This window comes from Diachasma alloeum, unplaced genomic scaffold (genome assembly GCF_001412515.2).
Source record: "Diachasma alloeum isolate Michigan unplaced genomic scaffold, Dall2.0 Dall_scaffold_00210, whole genome shotgun sequence".
In the NCBI taxonomy this organism is placed as follows: domain Eukaryota; kingdom Metazoa; phylum Arthropoda; class Insecta; order Hymenoptera; family Braconidae; genus Diachasma; species Diachasma alloeum.
In genome coordinates, this window is record NW_021680375.1 from 1,102,114 (window position 1) to 1,125,529 (window position 23,416).

At 36.0% G+C, this 23,416-nt stretch overlaps 3 protein-coding genes across 3 annotated transcripts in view; 2 read left to right on the forward strand and 1 right to left on the reverse strand.

The window, feature by feature from the left end:
- LOC107036676 (tRNA-dihydrouridine(16/17) synthase [NAD(P)(+)]-like) overlaps positions 1-23,365 on the forward strand; it is a 27,813-nt gene extending 4,448 nt beyond the window's left edge. The window contains exons 2-9 of the mRNA XM_015254790.1: positions 15,529-15,777; positions 17,492-17,651; positions 18,731-18,892; positions 19,786-20,068; positions 21,482-21,627; positions 22,280-22,377; positions 22,472-22,627; positions 23,140-23,365. Coding sequence (XP_015110276.1) covers positions 15,529-15,777; positions 17,492-17,651; positions 18,731-18,892; positions 19,786-20,068; positions 21,482-21,627; positions 22,280-22,377; positions 22,472-22,627; positions 23,140-23,319 — 1,434 coding nt within the window. The 3' untranslated portion in view covers positions 23,320-23,365. The remainder of the gene's footprint in view (positions 1-15,528; positions 15,778-17,491; positions 17,652-18,730; positions 18,893-19,785; positions 20,069-21,481; positions 21,628-22,279; positions 22,378-22,471; positions 22,628-23,139) is intronic.
- LOC107036675 lies at positions 219-2,110 on the forward strand. Its single transcript, XM_015254789.1, has one exon. It carries the CDS (start codon positions 303-305, stop codon positions 2,064-2,066), a length of 1,764 nt encoding a protein of 587 aa, XP_015110275.1. The 5' UTR covers positions 219-302; the 3' UTR covers positions 2,067-2,110.
- Positions 7,595-12,959, reverse strand: LOC107036678. The gene is made up of 4 exons (XM_015254794.1): positions 12,580-12,959; positions 10,631-10,872; positions 9,484-9,658; positions 7,595-8,275 (listed from the first exon to the last, which is right to left on the reverse strand). Exons 1-4 carry the CDS (start codon positions 12,842-12,844, stop codon positions 8,154-8,156), a joined length of 804 nt encoding a protein of 267 aa, XP_015110280.1. The 5' UTR covers positions 12,845-12,959; the 3' UTR covers positions 7,595-8,153.
- Positions 23,366-23,416: the final 51 nt, after the last annotated feature.

The following is a 23,416-nucleotide window of genomic DNA, read 5'->3' on the forward strand; positions in this document are numbered from 1 at the left end:
TCGGTCACACCGAAACCCCCCCTCCCCCCTCAAAAAAACATTCAAAATTAATTCATCTCCTGATAAACAAAACCCTCAAACTTCCTCTCACCCGCAATAAGTATTCAAACGTTGCCATGCCACTATCGATTCCCGTTTGCGCATGAACTCCGCCACCTCAATTGTCCTATATTCCCACCTCCGAACCCAGTGCAACACTTCGCGTCAACCCCAGAGACACTCGTGATCATGCAGTGCTCGAAAAATCACTCAAAAATTCCGGAAATCCCCTTAAAAATTCCCACAAATTTCCGCAAACTGCGATGCTAAACGCATCAAATCCGCTCCACCGCTGTTGCTCATTGCAATCATCATCCGGCCCACCGGAGCAGAGGAAAACGCGTCGTCTCCATGGTCTCCAATTGCCCCTGCATCCGCAGCAGCTTGCGGGCTGGTTGGTGCTAGCGTTATTATCCCTCGGCGGATTTCTCTCGGTCCTTCCGCACCTCTCCGCAGCGCTCCGCACACCGCTGACAATAACCTTGGGAGTGATACTTGCGGTACACGCGTTGACCCATGTATTTGCCCTAGTGCTTGACCCCTCGGACCCCCAAGTGCGTAAACAACCGACAAACAATGTTGTGCCGGAATTCGACCGGACGAAACATCTGCATGTCATTGAGAACGGCAGGTGTCACTTGTGCAACATAACAATCACCTCGAAGCGGACTAAACATTGCTCGGTTTGCAACAAGTGTGTTAAGAAGTTCGATCATCACTGCATGTGGCTGAATAGCTGCGTTGGCGGACGTAATTACAAATTCTTCATTGTCTGCGTTATTTCCGCAATTGTCGGCGCGGTGATTTTGGTTGCGCTGAGCTTTGGTGAAGTATTGGTGACTATTGATCATCATTTTAACAGTGCCAACTTGACGATGGAGAACATAACGATACCGATAGTGTCGATACAGCCGATCCAGAATACAAGTACATTGGTTATTATTTCGGTCGTTGGGGTTTTGTCCGCAATAGCCGCGGCTTTACTAATCCACCTGTGCATCTTCCACGGATACATTGCGTATTTAGGTTTAACGACTTACGAGTATGTGCGGAACAAACGGGAGCAGAGAGCGCTGATGCAGGAGGAGTCGACAATTCCGCACGGAAATTTCGGCAACATCGGTAATTACCATTTTTGTAAGGATTTGAATGTCGGGGAGGAGCCGCCGAGGGCTACTGACACGAGTCAGGTCTACATATGCTCAACACACACGACGCAAAGTGATAGTAAAACTGGGCGGAACAGAGAGAAGCGGAATTTTCACTTGTATTTTACGTACGAAACGCCGGAGGACGCAACGTCTTTCGAGCTGAGCCAGACGACTGGTCCGGGGGAGCAGAGAGTTCAAGACTTGGCGGAGACGGTGAAAGGCGCGGAATTGAAACCACTGACGCCATCGCCCGTCTCCTGCTGTTTCTCCATAATAAATCACGGCTGGTCCGACCGGAAGAAGAAAAACAAACCGCCGAGCCATAGAAATGAGGATGAGAAGGTTGTGACGCGGTGCACGCCCGTGCGGAGGATCCAGACGTTTCTGCGGAGCAGACTGCGGAAGAACGCGCGCCAGAGAACGCTGGACTCTACGCGCGGACGAAAAAATCGGATTGGACCGATGATCGGGTCAAGCGCGGGGTCTGAGGAGGTGAAAAATGTTCCGCAGATTGAGGAGAAAATTTCGCCGATTGAAAACATCACCGGAAATATTCCGCGCGGAAATCCTGACGTTCCGGACGGCAGTCTGGAGGTTCCGGTGAGACCTATCAAGCTACCGCCACTCAATCTACCGTTCAGGGAGGATATTATTCATGAGAATACTGTGTTCACCCTGCCGGTGACCAAGAGGAGCCAGCAGCTGAGGATTCGGAGGCCTAGTTTTCACAGGCGACCGAGGTTCAAGATGAGTCCGCATGTGACGCAATCAGCTCAATTATCACCTATTCCGGAGTCGGAATTCTCCAAGCCCGCTTCGCCAAGGTCACCACCGAAGCTCAAGCATTTCACGTTTCCGCCCACTTCCACTGACTGATTTATTGTTTTTTTTTTATTAATCAATCGTGTTCTTGAGGAAAGTGGTTTTTTATTCAATTTGTTGTAAAGGATTTTTCAATGATCGATGGGGAGTCAGTCCGGGAGTTAGCGTGCAATTGGGCATGATTAGTATTTTGGGAGTTGTTTTTTCATCTTTGTCGGGGCTCACCGATTTTTGGTTTCATGGTTTTGTCTAGAACGTTCAGAGTAAAAGTTGTAATATAGATGGAGAATTAGAGGAGGATCTGTTCCATTATTTAGATATGAACGAGCAGTTTTGTAAGGACTAATTCGAGGGCAATATTGGTTTAATAATTGTAATTGAATGTTCAGGAGTGAAGTGGTATGAACGGCACCCAAAAAAACGAGGTTGACTTTGAGACTTATGATCTCAAATTGAGACTTTCGGAACTCCGCTTAAGGATATTCCAGTATCTTTTACAGTTTGATGCAGACCACGGTATAGATTCAATTATTTTCAATTATCAAATATGTCAATTAATTTTTTATGGTAAGGATCATGGGAAATTGGAGAAGTAAATAACCACGCCGATTAAATCGTCAAGGATGCAACGTTTCGCTAATTATTTTGTCAATTAATTTGCGTGAGAAAAAATTGAAAAAAATCATTAATATTTAGCGTCATTCACATTACAATTTGCACAGAATTATTAGTTTTTTAAACATTCGTTGTTTATAAATACATAATTGACATTGTTTAAACGATTCCGAACAAATGATTTTTATGATGGTAAATTAATTTTTTATAAATTATTTATAGGAAATGCTTGTCATTTTCAAAAATTGCAATTTTTAAATTATTTCATCAATCTTAATCCAGAAGTAAATTTCTTAATTTTTTTCCAGATTTTTAAAATGTTTTCTAGCGGTTCAATATTGAGATTCAAATTCAGACCTGCAAAGTTTCTTTCTAAATTGAAAAAATCCAAATCGATTTCTGGTGATAAAAATTTGGTACTCGAAATTAACACTCCGAAATAAAGGGTCACAAGGGTCATGAGGGCCAGAATGAGGGTTGTGAGGGTCAGAATAAGTCATAAGGGTCAGAATAAGGGCCACAAGGGTCATGAGGGTCAAGATAGGAATCATGAGGGTCAGTATAAGGGTCACCGAGGATCAGAATAAGAGTCACAAGAATTAGAATAAGGGTATGAGGGTCAGAATAATGGCTGCAAGGGTCATGAGGGTCAGAATAAGGGCTGTGAGGCTCAGAATAAGAGTCATGAGGGTCAGCATAAGGGTCACGAGGATCAGAATAAGAGTCACGAGAGTGAGAATAAGGGTTATGAGGGTCAGAATAAGGGCTATAAGGGTTAGGATAAGAGTCATGAGGGTCAGAATAAGGGACACAAAGGCCCAAATAAGGGACATGGGGGTCAAAAATCAAGGGTTAGAAAGTAAGGGTCAAAATAAAGTTCACGAGGGTTATAGTGAGGTTCAGATTAAGGATCCAAATGAGGGTCACAAGGGTAAGATTAAGGATCACAAAGGTTAGATTAAGAGTCCAAATAAGGTCATGGGGGTCAGAAACTAAGGGTCACAAGGGTCAAAATAAAGCTCTGAATATCTCTCCGCATCGTAAAAATCGACCGATCTATATCGACTTTTATTGATGAAAATTTTGTGCACGAAATTACGACGCAAAATTAAGGGTCAGATATGAAGGGTCAAAATAAGGATCACGAGGGGTATAATGCGGGTCAGAATGAGGGTCGCGAGCGTCAGATTAAGGGTCACAAGGGTCAGAATATGGATCATGGGGATCATATGGGGTTTGCGAGCGGAGCGAGCGCAGGGGGCGTAATTAATAAAATCCCCCCTGGTAATTGATAAAATCATTGTAAAATGTCCGGATACTTAGGGTCAAATGGGGCTCAAATGAAAGCTCTAATGTTCGACTACAAAAGTAGAAAAGCATTCGACTGAAGAAAAAATTGCCAAAATACTTGGATATCCTTGAAAGAAAAATTTCACGTTGAGTTCCGAAAGTTTTGACTTCACGCATTCGAAAGTATCAATTTGAGTCTATGAAAATCTCAAATTGAGACTTTCAAAACTCTCAACTTAACAACTTCAGGCCTCAAATTAAGATTTTTAAAAATCTTATTTCAATTGAAAATCGTATTTTAATACCTCTGAAGTCTTAAAATCAGGTATTATTTTTTTGGTTGCGCATTGATCGCTTTTGTAAATATTTCAGATGTTTTTTCATAGAATTACTCCATCAAGATATTTACATGATTGATCAAGTTGGCCATGGCCATGGGTTATCTGTCGAATTTGAGAGGAAATGTTGAAGGACTCTTTTTTTTGCTCTTAGGAATTTTATTACCTTCATGGGAGGTCCTTCGGCGTTTTCGTTCGAGAATATCTCATTCTGCCACTTCCCTACGGATCTGTTCTGCCGCTCTAAGATTGCAGATATTTAGAGAGTATTTTTGTAATAATGAAAATTTAATTCCTTAGAAAAATGAATAATTAATAACGTAAACGATATCAAAACCTAGAGTCCAGGGCAGAAATTAAATCAGCGGCGAAGCGGTAAAACGGCTCAAGTCGATTTTGACTATTCGCCAGTTTTCATTGAATATCTTGGAATCTAAGAGGGATAGTGAAATTTTTGTTATAACCTTTTTTGTAGCCCTCAATTAGCTCTACAAAAAAGGTTATTACGAAAATTTCGCTATCTCCCTTAGATTCGGAGATATTCCTCGAAAACTCAGCGAAGGGCTAAGTCGACTTAAACTTTTTACCGCTTCGCTGCTGAAATGAATTGAGACTTATTATCAAAGCTGACTGTTTTCCAAAAATTTAAGTTTTTAATTTTTTGAAAGTCAGAGAAAAATCGTAATTATCCGTCCCGCTCAATGAAGAACCTGTCCAAGAACATAGAGATGATTTTTTACATAAACAGTGACTGTACTTGATAATTCGAAATAAAGATCATTCTGATGGACTGTAACATGTACTTGTTTGAAATAATTGTCTTGAAGTTTACTTATGGGAAATAGCCTGGTAGTGACTGGTACGGGGGTCCTCTCCCAGACAACAAATGCCCATTTCCGTTGCGTGACAGAAGTCATCGCGTGACCATTCTCTTTATGCTCTCGTCTAACTATTAGGGGTAAAAGGACTGTGGATAACCCTGTGATCCATAATCATTTTCAGCCACATAATTCATGATTTTGTGAATAAACAATTGTTGTGGTTTAGTTTTGGTCTGATTAGAAATCGAAATATTTCGATTGAAGGAAACAAAAAAATTATCCACTATTTTTTTTATTGAGGCCCGGGTGTACTATCTTTCGAACTTTATCTCGATGTTTTTTTTCATCTTTCGTCATCTGAAATTGTCAATCAAGTCCTGCATCATGCAGAAGTTTTGAAAAATTGTGAATGAATAATAAAAAAAAAAGTAGAAAAAATTCTTAGTTTTTTCAAAGAGCATTTTTTATTTATATTGAGAATAAGTTTAACAAGAAATTGAAAAATGTATCTGATTTACGGTGACAAATGGCGGCCTGTCATCCAATATCATGCAGGGGGAAGACTGATTTCGTAAATCTTTTCCCACACTGCACAGAGACATTTATTACGGAAAAGGCTCTTTGAAAAAAGTTGTAATATTTTGGAGAATTTTTTAATCACACTTTTATCACATAAAAATGGCAGATCGCTACATACCACTGTTTTTAAAATTGAGATACCTAGCTGTCACTTTCCATGAGGAGTTAGTGATTTGTTATCCACCATGGAAAATGACAGGTAATAGATAATTTGCCACAGCGAATCAGATATTTGTAATTTCCACTTTTTTCAACTCATTCTGAATCTTAATTAAAACCGCTCTTTGAAAAAGTTCAGAATTTTTTCAATTTTTTTCTCATCATTCTATCATACCCAGCCAACAATTTACCAGTAAATTTCCGGATATTTACCGGTCTTACGGGGGACTTTTAGATGGCATCCGTAAAAATTATTCCCTGGGTAATTTTTGGAAATTTCTACATGATGTACCACTCAATTGACAGTTTTGAATTACATGAATTACAAAAGATAAAAAAAATCCAGATAACATTCCAAAGATAGTACACCCGGGCCTTGACTTTTTTTTATTATTGGGAGTACTGATGAGAATGATAATTTTACCTTCAGTAGAATGGAGAATTATTATTGAGAAGTTTTGACGGGAGAAGATTTTGTCAATAGATTAATTGAAAAGAAAATGAAACAGCAAAATCCAAAGTCCAGTGGAAGGCCCAGGGGGAGAGCCAGAGGGAGAAAAAGGAAAATGTGATGCTGAATTTCAATCGAATGAAATAAGATGAGTGTAATCGCCCTAATCTAATCAATTGAATTATAGATGAAATATTTAATATTACTTGAAAAGAGAACTGTGGATAAAATTAGAGAAAATTATTAATATTGTCGTCTCGATATAAGAAATGTATGGAAAACCTTCGGGAGTTTCGAATGAGGAGAGAACGTAGACTCAGCGATGACGAGGTCTTAGTTTGGCTGCTGGAGAGTCAGGGGACAAGCTGACTAGTGGACGTTGAGATCGAGATCTAACAGGGGAGTGGGATTCATCTGTGGAGGTAGTCGATACGCTATATCGGGCTTTCGAATATCAGTGATTTCTTCGCACCGCATGGTCTTTTCTACCGAATAGAAAATTATTATTCTCATCAGTACTCCCAATAATAAAAAAAAGTTGATAAACAAAAGTTAACAAAGAGAGAAAGTAGATGAAAAAACAGTTTTTTGCATGAATTACGTCAATTAGTTGTTTTTCGGCGGTCGTTATGGGGTTTTCTACTTTTTTTTGTTTAACAATGTTTTTATTCAGATAACACAATTTATTTACAATATTTACATATTTAAAAACTAGTTAAAAAAATTAATGTACAGTATTTAGATTTAATACATAAACTTATGGCTGATTAGTAGCTCTCGAGTTTAATCTTTATTAAGAGCATTTCAATTCTTTATTTTATCTATTAGCAAAATATCTATTAAAAAAAATTTTGTTTTCTTTAATTATGCGTATTGTTACATGCGATCGCTATTTGTTTGTTGTATTTGTTTTTTTTACAACTATTATGCCCAAAAAAATTAAATGAGTGAGATGCACCATGTGTTTTTAAAAAAAGGCATTAAATTATTGGCATAGAGAAGGGTAATAAAAAAGATTTTATGATATGCGAATACGAGATTAGAATTAGAATAGAATTTATTTCTCCTGATGTTACAAACTTTTTCCTTTTTTTACATCTCCGCTAGCCTTTTCTCCTTTTACATATCTCTTTGGTCATACTTTGCATCATTTACATTTCTGATATGCGAATATTAATTCAGTAGCGAAGTGGTGAACCGGTATAAGTCGATTTTGACTATTGGCCAGTTTTCAATAAATATCTCGGAATCTAAGGGAAATAGCGAAATTGTTGTAATTTCCTTTTTTGTAGCTCTCAATTTGCTCTACAAAAAAGGTTATGACAACAATTTTGCTATTTCCCTTAGATTTTGAGATATTCATTGAAAACTGGGGAATAGTCACAACCGACTTATACCGATTTACCACTTCACTACTGAATTGATGATTATAATAATTATAACAAGGTATCGGGGAATGAGTCTTCTGCTATTTCGAATCTATTTAACTTACAGAAAGTAATTATCAGAAGTTTTATAATTTTAATATTAATATTGATTGCCGTGAGTTAAAATGAAAGAATAATTATATTAATGGGGTTTTCTAATCGCGGGAAGTTGATGGGCTGCGCCGCAGGCGAGGCCTGCCATTCCCACGAGTTTCAAAACTGAATTGAAAGATTAAAAATAAATTGCGCAAAAATTACAAACATTGATGGAAATAATTTATTTTTATGATCTACAATCTTTTGATGAGAGGATACTTTTCTTTGCTTGAAGTTTCTTAAAGTATTAATGGAGCATTGAAACGAGTAATAACATCGAAGACGATAAAATCTGGTTAATTATCATCTCTGGAATCTTAAAGAGCCATTCGAAGTCTTAACAAAGTAATAAAAAGGGACTTTAATTATGTAGGATTTTTCGATCGGTGAGGACGTTTACCATTCCAGTCTGAGGCTCGTGTGAGGACTTTTCCCAATCCTGTTTCGACATCATCGAAGCACCAAGTACCCTTTATCTCGAATAAATCTGGAATTATGACAATAAGGTAAATGATCCCACGCTCGTGTAGCTAAGGTGAACACATCATTAGTCCAATATTTCTATTGAAATGAGTGTAAAGATGCGATGTTTTAAATTACATATCAGAAAGTTAAAACTTCAGAATTAGAATTCACTTATATTAATCACGATAATCACTATTTTTAATGAATAATAGTCCATAAACGTGGAAAGTCCCATGTCCCTACGCTCGCTCATTTGTCCCCATGCACGTTTGACACATGTCCCTATCCTCGTCTCGTGATTTGAATGATATGGAAAGATTATATCCGAACTAATTACATCGTGAGTATCCTATTTGGGATAAAACAACATTAAAAAATATCTCGAGGCACAAAATTATGTTTCAATTGGACAGTCCAACTTTTTAAATGATTTTTTCATCCGTTTAATCCGTTACCAGTTGACAGTTGGTTGCAAAACGAGCATAGGATCAGTGCCATTTCCATTGTACCTATTCTTTTAATTGCCGACATTTCTGTGAAATATTAAGATATTACTATAATTTATGCATTCTTATTGTTTTTTAACCATCCGAAACCTCAGTCAAGGGATTTTTAATCCCATTTTACTATTATAACGGAGATATCAGCATTTTAAAATTGTGAATTTCTCAACTTGCGGCTTAAGAATTTACTCTGTCGTAGCACCCGTTGATGTGGATGGGATTTTTCTCTCTTATTCTTCAATAAATCACTGTTCATTGGTGTCTATAACTTTCCTTATTAACTAAAATAATAACTCCAATCGTATTTCACTCTTGATAGACTCTTGGGACTGGCAAAATAATTAAAATGTGATAGCTCACGACATCTGAACGAGCACAGAGACAGGGACGAGCACAGGTACATTTACCTTAGTTGTGAATTATGGGAACAAGAAAAAATCACGTAAAAGATTATTGTAGAATATAGGTAATTGGCGAGCTGAATTGTTTGACAGGAATTCTCATTCGAAATTAAGGGAAAAATGTTAAGCGAAAGATGAATTTTCAGAAACCTTCAATTCCTCACTGGAAATATTTTTAAAACTAGTTAAATTCGGTCGAAATGTCCTATTTTCATCGGCAAATCAATTTCTTTTGGGCCTATTCGGAAATTGATCTCTCATTATCAGATCTGGGATGATCTAGATCATCCCAGTTCTGATGGAATCGAGTAATTGAATTTACTTACTAGCAATGCAAGTCCAGACATTGCTGATGCTCTTGAGAGTGATCTTGTCCCCAGTCTTTTTGACTGCAGTTAATCTCATTGCGACTTCTCTGTCGAGAAGTCGTGAAAGAATCGCCAGTGCTTGCTTCGATACCGATGTTTCCTTTGGATTCCAGAAAAACTGAAGCAATTTCATCTGCAATTTAATTAATTTGTTATTGACGTGGAGATTTTTTTAGCATCTGTATGATGACATTCAACTGAATTGCTGAATTATCTCAGTAATGAGTGATGCCAGAAGACATCAGAAGAAACATCTTCATTAATGAGTAATTAATGTGTCATTAATGGTTGATTCAATGGGAGACTGTCAGAAGATTTTATTTGAGAAAAATTTTCTCAACTGTAAAAAAATTATTTAATAATTTCCCTTGAACTCACTCATTCTCCAATTGTTTTCCTCATTAAGAATGATTCCATATTAATTATAACTTTTTTTGTGGATTTTTTTCTCTTTCATTGTTGGAATTCATTGGAAAATGAAAATTCTCTCCTTTGTTATGATTCTTCTTTCCATTTTTCTTTTAACAACCGAAGACAATACAAGAAAAAATATTCAATTTTTGATTGTTGAATAGTCTTGGTGATCAGGTATTATCGAAAAATAATATGTTAATTTCTTTTAAATTCAATTATTCCTCAAATATTTTCTTAATCAAATTCCATATCAATTGAAATTTCGTTTTCCGATGAATTTTTTTCCCTTCATTGTTGGAATTCGCAAAAAAAATGAAAATCATATTTTTGAAAATAGGGAACGTTTTTATTTTTCTTTATTTATATCCCCTATTTAATATTCACCTACTTGAAAACGATTCCAGATTAATCAGATTTTTTTCTGATGGTTAATTCTTCTCTCAATGTTGAAATGCAGTAAAAAGCGAAAATACAATTTTTTTAAATAGGGAATTCTGTTACTCTTTATTCAATTTTTTAAATAACGAAGGAAAATGAAAAAAATGATTAAAGAATGGTCTTTTCACAGCTGAGGAAATTCTATGCAAAAATGTCTTGACTCTTTCTCCTGAAGTCATCCATCTCCTAGATGAGGAGCTGAACAAACTATTTTAATCGTAATTTTCTTGATTGAAATTATCCGATAACTCACGAAATCTCGTTGGCAATCCTCAATCAGAAGCTTTTCATCCAGGTCCAGGAGATTTTCCATCGTAGGCAGTGGAAAGGGAATATTATAAATCTGGGAGAAAGACTCCCCGAAGGTACCGCTCTGCAATGCCTCCAAAGTTTCCTTGTCTCTCTTCTGTTCAAGTAAGAGCTTTAGGATTTTCTGTTGACTCCTCGAAATGCCGTCCAATTTCTCATCGACTCTCGCCTGGAAATCTTGAAGGTCTGCAAAATGGAAGTCAAATTACCATAAAATTACCATAAACAGGGGGATCCGAGGAGAAGGTGTTGTGATAGTCTCGTCGTAATGCCAACTCCACTGAGAAAAAAAAGTTTTTTGAGAAGTACGTCTTTACTTGTATGAAGAAACTCGTGAATCGAAAATTAACAGAAAGAAAATCAGTAGGAAAACGGTAAAACGATTCACGTGGTCTTAGCTGAGTTTCAAAGGAATATCTCCGAATTTAAGGTGTTTGGTGTGTAGATCACCGGGGGGGAGGGGGCAGAAGGGAATCTTATTGTTCTCGAGCCCTAATTCAATCACTGAGCACGAAATTTTCCAATTTTCAAGTAACTATTCAAGTGTTCATTTGCACATTTTTTGAATATTGATTTTATTTCTCAGATTGATTGATTTGTTTCTCATCACCTACGGATTTTGAATGAAATTGGAGAAAATAGTGAATTTAAATATCAAATCGGAGAAAATTGTGAATTTTTTGGATGAAAAATAGAAGAAAATTGTTCGGTTCAGAGAACATTTGCTGAAATTCTGTAATTTTCTGGAAAATAGGAGAAAATTGTCCATTTTGCAAAAACAATTGAAGAAAATTGTACGATTTAACAGAGAATGAAAGGAATTTGTCCGGTGTTATAGAAAATGCAAGAAAAGTTATCGATTTTTGACTACATCCGAGAAAATTGTCAATTTTTTTTTATTGCATGTTTTTCTAATTATTGAAATAATATTAAAATGCGTCTCGAGTTGGTAAACCTGTCTGTCTGACTTTTTACACGCAACACCTTAAGTTGAAGTTGAAAGATGATTACGATAGCTATATTGGTTGATTTGATTTTTATGATTGCTGAAAATTTTGAATTTTTCATGAATTTCCCTGAATGTGAGCTTTCTGATGGTTTTTTTTTTCAAATGTCATGTTTCAAATTCATTCAAGTACGTGTAGAGGAGGGTGGGGTAAAATGGACACTTTTGACTTCTTATAAAATGTTAATAAGAGCTTAAAATGTTGGTGAAATTCAATAATTTTTTTTTCAATGCAAAAAACATTTCTTTCCCTTTGGAATGAGCCTAAACTGAGCTCAATTGATAAATTTGTTTCTGAGTTATGAGCAATTTTAAAAAAGTCCAAAATACCCATTTTACCCCATCCTCCCCTAAATAAAATTTTTCTATTAACATTTTATCGAAGGGCTGAGGGAACAGATAGAACTGTAGAAAAGACAATTATTTGTATAAGAACAAAGAGATAATAAGAGATAACAAGAATAATCAAATCGGACAAAATAAGTTAAAAAGAAATCTTATTCAATTTAATAAAACGAATTAAACAGTGAAAGGGAATTACATGCAAAATAACTGTTCGGAAGCTTGATAATTTATTACCAAAAATAACTATAGGGGAGGGTAGGGTAAAATGGACACTTTCGATTTTTCTCAAATTATTCATAACTCAGAAACAAATGTATCAATAGAGCTCAGTTTAGGCTCACCACAAAGGTAAAGAATTGTTCTTTGTACTGAAAAAAAAAGATTAAATTTCATCAACATTTCAGCTCGTCACTAATATTTTTAAAAAAGTCAAAAGTGTCCATTTTACCCCAAACCCCTGTACTAAACGCAATACAAGAGCAAAAACCTCAATTCAGAATCAAAAATAAATTCCAGCATTTTCGAATATTTTACAATCTCACCTTTTTTGGTGACAAATGCATCGTTCATGTCAAGAGGATCAGCAAAGACCCGGGCAACTTTAGCAGGTGGTTCGTCTGAAGCAGTGAATTCCTCATCGTCGGAGCTCGGTGCCTCAGCCTTCAGCCCTATCTCTTCTGGTGGTGCCCCGGGGAAAATTCCATTCTGCAGAATTTTCCAAAGTTCGCAGAGATTTTCATCGTCCATTCCAGTTTTAATCGCCCACGAGCGAAGTTGCGATGCCGTCCTCTGCGGATTGGGCTCCATTCTGCTAATTATTGCCTCTAATTTACTTTGTTGGAGACAATTGTCAACGAACTCGTCCAATAAGTCTAGCTCGTAACCTGTTTCTGTGGTTTGTTGGGTGGAAATGGTGGGGAAAAAGATGGTGGCAGTACGGAGCGAGCTCGCGGCAGGCGGCAGCGCGACAGCTGCGACATTCGTGACGAGGCCGCCCTGTACTATACTGCGCCGTTCAATAACGGGGCCTATTTCCACCGGGGAGTTGGACATGAGTAGAGTTTAAGTAACTTGTCGGGTGGAAACACAACGATGAGTTTGTTACTTTCGGTGGAAACGGGACAGGAGTTGGCTATTATTTCCCATGTAAAAGGAAATCCATCGAACTTCTTTTGAGTTTATGTCTACGCCAACAACACTTCAAGTTCGGCACGGTGGAGATAGGCTCACGGATGCATCGCAAAGTATGGAGGTTCATTCGAATGTCTTGATTAAGGATGTATTAGGGGAGGTTGGGGCAATATGGACACCAGATTTAAGGGTGCCAAGTGAATTTGGCGATGACCTTGAAAATTGACATTCACCAACAAAGTTATAATTTTTTAAATTAATAGTATTAGACAGATGGTGAACATCGGTGACAATTTTAAAATTTTAGAACTCAGGGATATCGAGAAATTAAATAAACAAAATCAGTCTTATACACGGCCTCTTATGGAGTTTTGATTAAATCGAACGTTTCAACCCCCTAGGAACTCATGAAAAATTTGAAAAAATTTGAAGATATGGGGAATGATATGTTCAATGTGATGGCGACAAAAAACAATGGGGTACCGGGGTGAATAAGAGAGATATTTCAAGCCGCCGTACCCATTTGATCCCATCCTTTCTCGAGGTTCGTCACGCGAAATAGAGGATTTTCCGCATTTATTTTCTCGATGTCTAGTTCCGGTTGCGGGTTTGAAATTTCGTCGGATGGATGAATACATATTTCTCCAATGATGGAGGGAAAGAAAAAATTTTTTAAACATTTTTTTTCAAATTCACTTGTCACCCTTAAATAATGAGTTGAATTTGATCAAATCTACTGTTTCGAGTTCATTTAATGATTATAAAAACAAACACATTGTCATAAGACTGCGTCGTAGGAGTTGCAAAGTAAAGCAAAAACGGGGTAAAGTGGACACCTTGATTTCTTCCTGAATTTCCTATGTTTCAACAATATTATTCAATTTCAGAAACACTGGTCATGACTGCGATTTTCAAATTGAAAAAAAAATAGTATTTTTCCGGCCTGTTGCGATGGGGTTTTTTACTCGTGTAGTGTTGGCCGNTTGCAAAGTAAAGCAAAAACGGGGTAAAGTGGACACCTTGATTTCTTCCTGAATTTCCTATGTTTCAACAATATTATTCAATTTCAGAAACACTGGTCATGACTGCGATTTTCAAATTGAAAAAAAAATAGTATTTTTCCGGCCTGTTGCGATGGGGTTTTTTACTCGTGTAGTGTTGGCCGCCGAGCCGTAGGCGAGGAGTGGCCAACCACACGAGTAAAAAAACCCCATCGCAACAGCCCAGGAACAATATTTTTCTGTAGTGATTTTCAAGTTTTCGAGTTTGGGAAGTATGTAATACCAATTCCCAGACGAGAAATCGTGAGAAGCAGTACAGAAAACAAATTTTTTATTTTCGTCGTGGAAGGTGGTAACCCAAATTTTTCTTTGCTCATTTATCCTCCCCTCCTCCCATTGTTTCGTTTGTGAGCAGAAAAGTAGACAAGTAGACATCTTACAAATTTCGCAAATGGACAAAAGGTCAGTTGTAGAGTGCGTGCAATTGTTCATTGAAAAAATTAATAATTTCAAAGTTATTTCAATAGTAAAACAGGAAATCCAAAGCTACTCTATGTTTCAAACTTCAACGTAAAATTTAATAGAGTTGAAGTTTATTTGTTAATATCTCTTCCAACTCGAAGTTCTCCCTACAAAAAATACCCATACGATTCTGTTGGAAAATGCCTGTTGAAATTTTTTTGACTTTTCGAATAGAATCAACTTTTTCGGGTCTTTATTTTAGTCCATCCTAGATGGATTTATCAGGTGTCCAGATTGCCCAATGAAACAATTTTAATAAATTTAAATTTTGAAAAAAAAAAAATTCTAAATTCTTTGAGTGTCTATTTTACTCCAGGTGTCCATATTACCTCACCCTCCCCTACACCCTTTTCGCAAAAATTCACGTTTTTTGAATTTTTCTGGCAAATTGTTGGTCGGATTGACGTGAAAAAATATACCGTTTTTGCATTTTTTCTAAAACTTTTCTGAAATTCACAAAACTTTAGAAAAAATGCAGGAAAATGATTGCACTACCATGAAACTTCGTGAGTCAGTCAATAATGATAAAACGCAAAAACGGTATATTATTTCGCGTCAATGCGATCAATAATTTGCCAGAAAAAGGAAAAAGCCGAGAGTTACCATTCCGAATGGTTATTTTGCACTCAAAGAAAAGATTGAAAAAAATTTCCGAAATTTTCCATCAAATACTTGTGGCGCTTGAAAAAAGCGGTGTGACCCCCCTTCATAAATTGCAAGCAACAACTCAATTCCAGTTGGAATCTGTGCCGTGTTTTCTCCCTAACGATTATCATAAATGAAGAAACTAAGTATAGGAAATTATTTAAAAAATTATTCTCCCTTTGTGTGGCCCAGGATTCCTGCACATCATCCGAGGAATCCACCGAAGAGATAGAAGATCTTTGGGAAAAGCTGGGGAGACCTCGGAACATCGTGGCCCCAATGGTCGACGCCAGTGAATTAGCCTGGCGACTCCTCTCCCGTCGCCACAACTCCCACCTCTGCTACACCCCCATGTACCACGCCCAAGTTTTCTGCAGAGACTCCAAATACAGGAAGGATGCACTCGCAAGCTCTCCCGAGGACCGACCGCTGATAGTTCAAGTTCGTAAATACAGTAGAGGCTTCGTAGGGTGAATCGTCCAGTGTTCGAACGAATAAGGTCACAGTTATTTTTGATTGATTGATTGATTGATTGATTGATTGATTGATTGAGTTTATTGCTGTACATTATGTTGTACAAAATTATGGTGGCAAAACCACATAAGCTGGTATACAGTAAATCACAGTGAATATCGTGGAGTAATCAATACATGCTAATAATGATAAATACATAAAATACAGAGTAAGATGAGAAGAAGCAATATGCAACAGAAAGAGCAGGCTTCGGCGGGTGCCAAACAAACGGATGAATAGCAAGTGCGAAATGGTAGCGATGAAAGAGGGAAGGGTGTAGAATAAGAAGGGATAGGAATAAAGGGGCAAGAGGGGGAGGGAAAGTGAAAAGAGGAGAGCAAAGGGTAGGAATGGCATTAAGAGTTGTCCCTCAGATAATTCCGCACAGCTAATCGGAAGGTCCCGCACTGCAGAGGGAATTGAGTTCCACAAATAAGCCGCAGACACGTGGCAGGAGGATCGCATGGCTTCAGTCCTGAAAGGCTTGATCATAAGGGGACGTAAATTTAAAAATATAACCAAGTCGAAAATTGATTTAAATAATAGAAAATAATAGAAAAAAATATTATGGATATTAATTGACGATACAATTAATGATATGAATACAAAAAGCTGAAAATGTGTGAAAACCCAGTAATCGAAATGCGTATTCTGTAATGGGAATATGCTATTGGCGGCGTGTCATCGAAAACTGTTTTTTCCGCTGGTAATAAGGTAACTTGGACATTTTCAATCACCACAATATCATTTGGAAATGTCATAATTTTATTTTTCATGTATAATGCGAGGCATCTCTACCTTCTACTAATTTATTGTATAGAAAAAGTACCAATTAGTTCGATTACTGGTCTGGTTCGAACACTGGTTGGGTCACCCTATAAGACTAGCGAACGGGCACTTCGCGTCCGGCGCATTGGCGTGGAATAACTCATGTATTTTTTATTACAGTAAAGAATTAATTTGGCTTTTATTCACAATTACTGTAAACAAAAGATTACAGTGCATAAAAACTATACTTAGACAACATACTACATTACTTGATGAGCGAAATAAAGGCTTCAAAAATTGTTACACTGGATTTTTTAAAAGTGGATTTTTATTTCAATTCATTTCGTATTTGGCTAATGTGCATTTTTGCATGAAAATCACGAACATTTTTCATACATGTAGATGAACCTTTCAGTTCCTTTCAGTTGCTTTTGCCTGTCTCTAACATAATATTTGCCTTGTAAAGTGCTGCGATGGAAGGGGAGGGTAGGGTAAAATGGACACTTTTGACTTTTTCAAAAATATTCATAACTCAGAAACAGATTTATCAATTGATCTCAGTCTAAGCTCATCACAAAGAGGAATCATTGTTTTTCAATTGGAAAATAAAATTATTCCATTTCATGAACAATTCAACGCGTCATGAATATTTCAAAAAAGGCAAAAGTGTCCGTTTTACCCTACCCTCCCCTATATTTGGTCATTAGACAAAAAAAAAAACTTTTCTGGTGAATATGAGTTTGCAGATGTCAGAAGAATAGACTGGCTTGTTTTTCTCACTTCACCAGTGACTTTCTTTGTCCTATCCCACTGTCTCTCATCGATTACCTCATTTATGGATGAATCTCCTTCATTTTTCACTTCTCTTTCATAGTTCTGTGGAAACGATCCCATTACACTGCTGGAGGCGGCGCAGTTGGCCGAACCGTTTTGCGATGCAATCGACATTAATATTGGATGTCCCCAGGCTATCGCGAAACGAGGACGTTACGGTGCTTTTTTACAGGACGATTGGGAACTTCTAGAGAAGATAGGTAATAATCGTTTTTGCCCGATCTCATGTTCAGTGTCTGAATGATAGGGGAAAGGAAGTCAATAGAGTTGGAGATAATTGTGGAACAAATGGACTTTCTCGTTATTGTGGAAATATCTTCGGTAGAAAAGACTTCAGGGTGTTGTTTTTTTTAATTATTCCAGGAACGCAATTGACAATCATAAATTATTTCAGTAGCGAAGTGGTAAAACGGTACAAGTTAATTTTTTTTTATTAAGGCCCGGGTGTACGATCTTTCGAACGTTATCTCGATGTTTTTTTTTTCATCTTTCGTCATCTGAAATTGTCAATTAAGTCCTGCATCATGCAGAAGTTTTGAAAAATTATGAATGGATAATAAAAAAAAAGTAGAAAAAATTCTTAGTTTTTTCAAAGAGCATTTTTTATTTATATTGAGAATAAGTTTAACAAGAAATTGAAAAATGTATCTGATTTACGCTGACAAATGGCGGGCCTGTCACCCAATATCATGCAGGGGGACGACTGATTTCGTAAATCTTTTCCCACACTGCACAGAGACATTTATTACGGAAAAGGCTCTTTGAAAAAAGTTGTAATATTTTGGAGAATTTTTTAATCACACTTTTGTCACATAAAAATGCCAGATGACTACATACCACTGTTTTGAAAATTGAGATACCTAGCTGTCACTTGCCATGAGGAGTTAGTGTTTTGCTATCCACCATGGAAAATGACAGCTAATAGATTATTTGCCACAGCGAATCATATATTTGTAATTTCCACTTTTTTCAACTCATTCTGAATCCCAATTAAAAACGCTCTTTGAAAAAGCTCAGAATTTTTTCTAATTTTTTTTATCATTCTGTCATAATTTTTGGGGATTTGTACATGATGTACCACTCAATTGACAATTTTGGATTACGAAAGATAAAAAAATCCAGATAGCATTCGAAAGGTAGTACACCCGGGCCTTAAATCTGAAATTTTCACCAAAAATTGTCAATAGAGAAATCGATTGAGAAATCCCGTCTCATGTAAGGCGAAACGATGATATCGAATGAAGGTGGAGTTATGAATTTGTTGTCAATTTATTTTCAGTTAAAACATTGAGTAGAGAATTGAAAATCCCGGTGACCTGTAAACTTCGAGTGTTCTCTGAGATAGAGAAGACAGTGGCTTATGCTAAAATGTTGGAAGCATCGGGAGCCCGATTATTGACGGTTCATGGGAGAACGAGAGAGCAGAAGGGTCCAATGACAGGTACAGGATGAAAAATCAGTAGTACAAGTCAACCTGAAGTCTCACGGCTTCGTTAATCATGCAATTAAACTGAAATAATTTCTTTCGTGATTGAGAAGAGTAAAAAAATTGCTCTCAACATTTTACTTTTACTAAATTCGATGCTTATAAATTTTAATTATTTACATAGAAAATTTTAAATTAAATGAAACCAACTTTCATGAGATCATTATTGGATTTTTGACTCTTTCGAATCCATTCTGATTTTCTTAATCGTGGAATTATCTCGAAAATGATCAGCATAGAATGGAAAACGCGAATCATTTTTTTGTGATTGATAAGAATAAAATTTTGTTTTCAACATTTTTCTTTAAAATCATTTATAAATGAAATATTCATAAATGAAGCGGCAAAACCAAATGATTCGTAATTATAGAGACTTCGTTAATTATTAAATTATCTCGTGAACGAGACATTTTGGAATAAAATGTCGAAAAGCGCTCTTTCCAGCTGAGAGAACAGCCCACAAAAAATGTCTTAATATTATTTTCATAAGACAATTTGCTAACGAGATAATTCCGGAATAAAATTGTTTACATTAAATTATTAAATTATTTCCTGTTATTTATTATTGAATGATCATTTATTTATTAATTTCGCATTTTGAAAATATCAAATTGATTTCAATTGGTTTGATGAGATCATTGTTCCATTCTTTATTATGTCAAATCAATTCTGATGTCCGCTCCAGGAAAAAAAAGTCGAATAAAAAATTTGATATCTCTGGTGACACAGAAAGAAGTACTAGAACAAATCAATTGAAATAATAGATGTAATGAACTATTGAGAACTATTCTAATCCCTTGGAAACTATCGTGATGTCAAAATAATGAAACAAAAATTATTTCTGACAGGCTTAGCTTCTTGGGAGCACATAAAAGCAGTTCGTGACTCTGTGAAAATTCCAGTATTTGCGAATGGCAACATCCAGTGCCTCCAAGACGCTGAGAGATGCATTTCAGAAACTGGGGTGCAAGGAGTTATGTCAGCAGAGGGGAATTTGTTCAACCCCTTGATTTTCGAGGGCTGTTATCCCCCGAGTTGGGAACCAGCTGAAGAGTACCTGAATCTAGTGGAAAAATATCCAGCACCGCCTGCCTTTATTCGCGGGCACTTGTTCAAATTATTCCAGCATACGTAAGAGTTTATTATTATTCTGAATTTATTTTTACAAAGGGCTTTTGAAATGCTTCTTTATTCTAGATTATGTTCAATTTGGATTATTTTAAGCATTTAAGGCCCGAATGTACTATCTTTCGAATGTCATCTGGATTTTTTTTATCCTTCGTAATCCAAAATTGTCAATTGAGTGGTACATCATGTAGAAATTCCCAAAAATTAAGATAGAATGATTTAAAAAAATAGAATAAATTCTGAACTTTTTCAAAGGGGGTTTTTAATTGAGATTCAGAATGAGTTGAAAAAAGTGGAAATTACAAATATCTGATTCGCTGTGGCAAATTATTTATTAGTTGTCATTTTCCATGGTGGATTACAAAACACTAACTCCTCATGGAAAGTGACAGCTAGGTATCTCAATTTTCAAAACAGTGGTATGTAGTCATCTGCNCTCATGGGAAGTGACAGCTAGGTATCTCAATTTTCAAAACAGTGGTATGTAGTCATCTGCCATTTTTATGTGATAAAAGTGTGATTAAAAAATTCTCCAAAATATTACAACTTTTTTCAAAGAGCCTTTTCCGTAAAAATGTCTCTGTGCAGTGTGGGAAAAGATTTCCGAAATCAGTCTTCCCCCTGCATGATATTGGGTGACAGGTCGCCATTTGTCACTGTAAATCAGATACATTTTTCAATTTCTGGTTGTTCAACTTATTCTGAATATAAATTAAAAATGCTCTTTGAAAAAATTAAGAATTTTTTCTACTTTTTTTTGATTATTCATTCATAATTTTTGAAAACTTCTGCATGATGCAGGACTCAATTGACAATTTCAGGTGACGAAAGATAAAAAAAAACATCGAGATAACGTTCGAAAAACTGTACACCCGGGCCTTAAGTTCCTTATGTACATTTCTTTTGCTAAGAAAAGATTTTTTAATGATCATGAAAAATTGTACATTTGCATTCTTGAACACTTTTCGTTAATTTGATTATTCCAACATTAGTAAGAACTCATTATTACTATAATTTTTTTCTTTTCCAAGTGCTGATGCTTTTTTTATTTTAAATTAGGTTCAATTTCATCATTTTAAGCACTTACATAATTAAAAAAATTCTTCATAATTCAAATAATCTTTTAGTGGAATCGATTCCCTTATGCACATGTTTCTGCTGATAAAAATCTACAATTACTTTGGTAAATTTTTTAAATTGGGAGAGAACAATAATTAAATCAGCTGGAAGCGCCTAGAAACAAGGAGAATTGATCTTTGGAATTACTGAATGATCATGGATTTTCATTAGTGACAGAAAAATTCATCCAAATATTTCTTAGTATTATTTTAGTGTACGGAAGGACTCATCATCATTATAATTTAATTTTTTCTCGTCCGAATTTATTTACAATGCGCTGATACCTCTTTATTCTAGATTATGTTTACCAGAGAATGGGGAAGAGAGAGCCAACTTGGCGAGTAATTCGAGTATGGAGAGCTTTAGAACTGTAGTTAGCAAATTGAAGGAACGATATTCGCCTTATCACGAGGGGAAGATCGTTTGGGACTCGAAACAAGAAGGTTTGAGGATTTTTGCTATCATTGTTGACATAAAAAATGCATTTTTCATTTCTTGATTCCTGAAAGACTCATATACATACAAATTATTGCAGCCTATTTAAGTAAATCGAAGTACTTTGGCCTTTTTTGTTAAAATGATTCATTTTGGGACAAAATCTCAAGACATATTTTAGTAGCTCATGAACCCTAGAAAAAAATTCACTTGATTTCAACAATTACTAATTGGCGAGAGGTTGATGTGATCGTCGAATCAATTTGAAAATGACTCATTATTTATTCAATTTTTCTCATTATTTTATTTATTATTTTTTTTATTGTTGGGGGTACTGATGAGAATTTAGTATATTTCGTAACGAGTGCTAAAAAACATTTTTTCACGAGTTACGAACAATATTTTTCATCACAATGTGGCGGAAATTGGACTTTTAGGCACGCGGAGCGTGCCGAAAAGTTCACTTTTCGTCACAGCGTGATGAAAAATTTTTTTGCTTGAATTGCGTCAAATAGTCGTTTTTCGGCGGTTTCATTTTGCCCCACTCTCCCCTATAAATTTTAAATAGATTGAGCAGTAAATTCACGGATCGATGCGAGGCAAATAATTTTTTCATTGTATTATAAAAACCGTAAAACCATTTTTATTCATTTGGTCTAGACTACAATCTAGTTCTTCCTCCCTGGCTTTGTCAACCGTACGTCAGAGATTCCCCTGAGGTTCACGTAAACAAAGTTGAAGCCAGAAGAAAAGAAATGGTAAGCAAAGCAAAATTGATTTCTCGGTTCTTGAGACTGAGCTTAATTGATGGGTTTTTAAATTAATCTTTTTGTATTGCTGATTATTTCTAAGGAAACTATAGGGGTGAAACGGGATTATATGGACGAAGAGGGCAACCTCGTCTCTCGGAAGAAGATGAAGAAGCTGAGGAGAATGGCCAGGAAACCCCATCGAGGTCCCAGTGTTAAGAAGGGCTCAGAGCTTTGCACTGCGTGTCCAAATCCTGTGGTAAATTTCCATCACCCAGATATCAATTTATTCACAAATTTTCCGTTATGAGGATTTTTTAATTAGACTCAGTAATTCCTGTAAATTAAATAACTTCAACATTTGAAGAGTCCAAAATCATTCCGAATGATTAAAATTCATATCCACTTCATTCAACTCAAATTCCAGTAATTTTTTCATCATTTACAATGTCAATTTGCATTCTACATTTTCCAGTAGAGAATTCCAAAAATTAAAATCAGATTTGCAAGGATAAATTTTAATTTTCCAACTGTAATTTTTAATACTTCTATTGAATTTGGACATTTTACCCATTTATCCTATCAAAATGTCTATTAACACTTCACATTGTCGTTTATCAGACTTGATTTTCATATTTAAGTTAATTTTTTGTTGAAAAACAACAATTATAAACTAAGACAAGTGATTTTTCAAATTACTGAATGATCATTAATTTCCATTATTAATTGAAAACTAAAAAAATTCAATTTTTTCTTCTGTTCGTTTTCTAGGGCACAAAGTGCGAATACAAAATGTGTCGTCAGTGCTGTAGAAATAAATGTTTCAATGACAACCTAGACTGCCTGGGCCACAGGAATCTCACGAAGACTCGTAGGAAAATGGCAGTGGAGTTCAGAATGCAACGCGGAGAAGAATACTCCACAGAAAAACTGATCAATAACACTGATTAATTAAAAGACAAATGTTATGTATTTTTTAATAAAATAGTGAAAATTATTTTCACAAATAGTTTAATCATTTTCGCAAATAGGAAATAAATAATGAAGA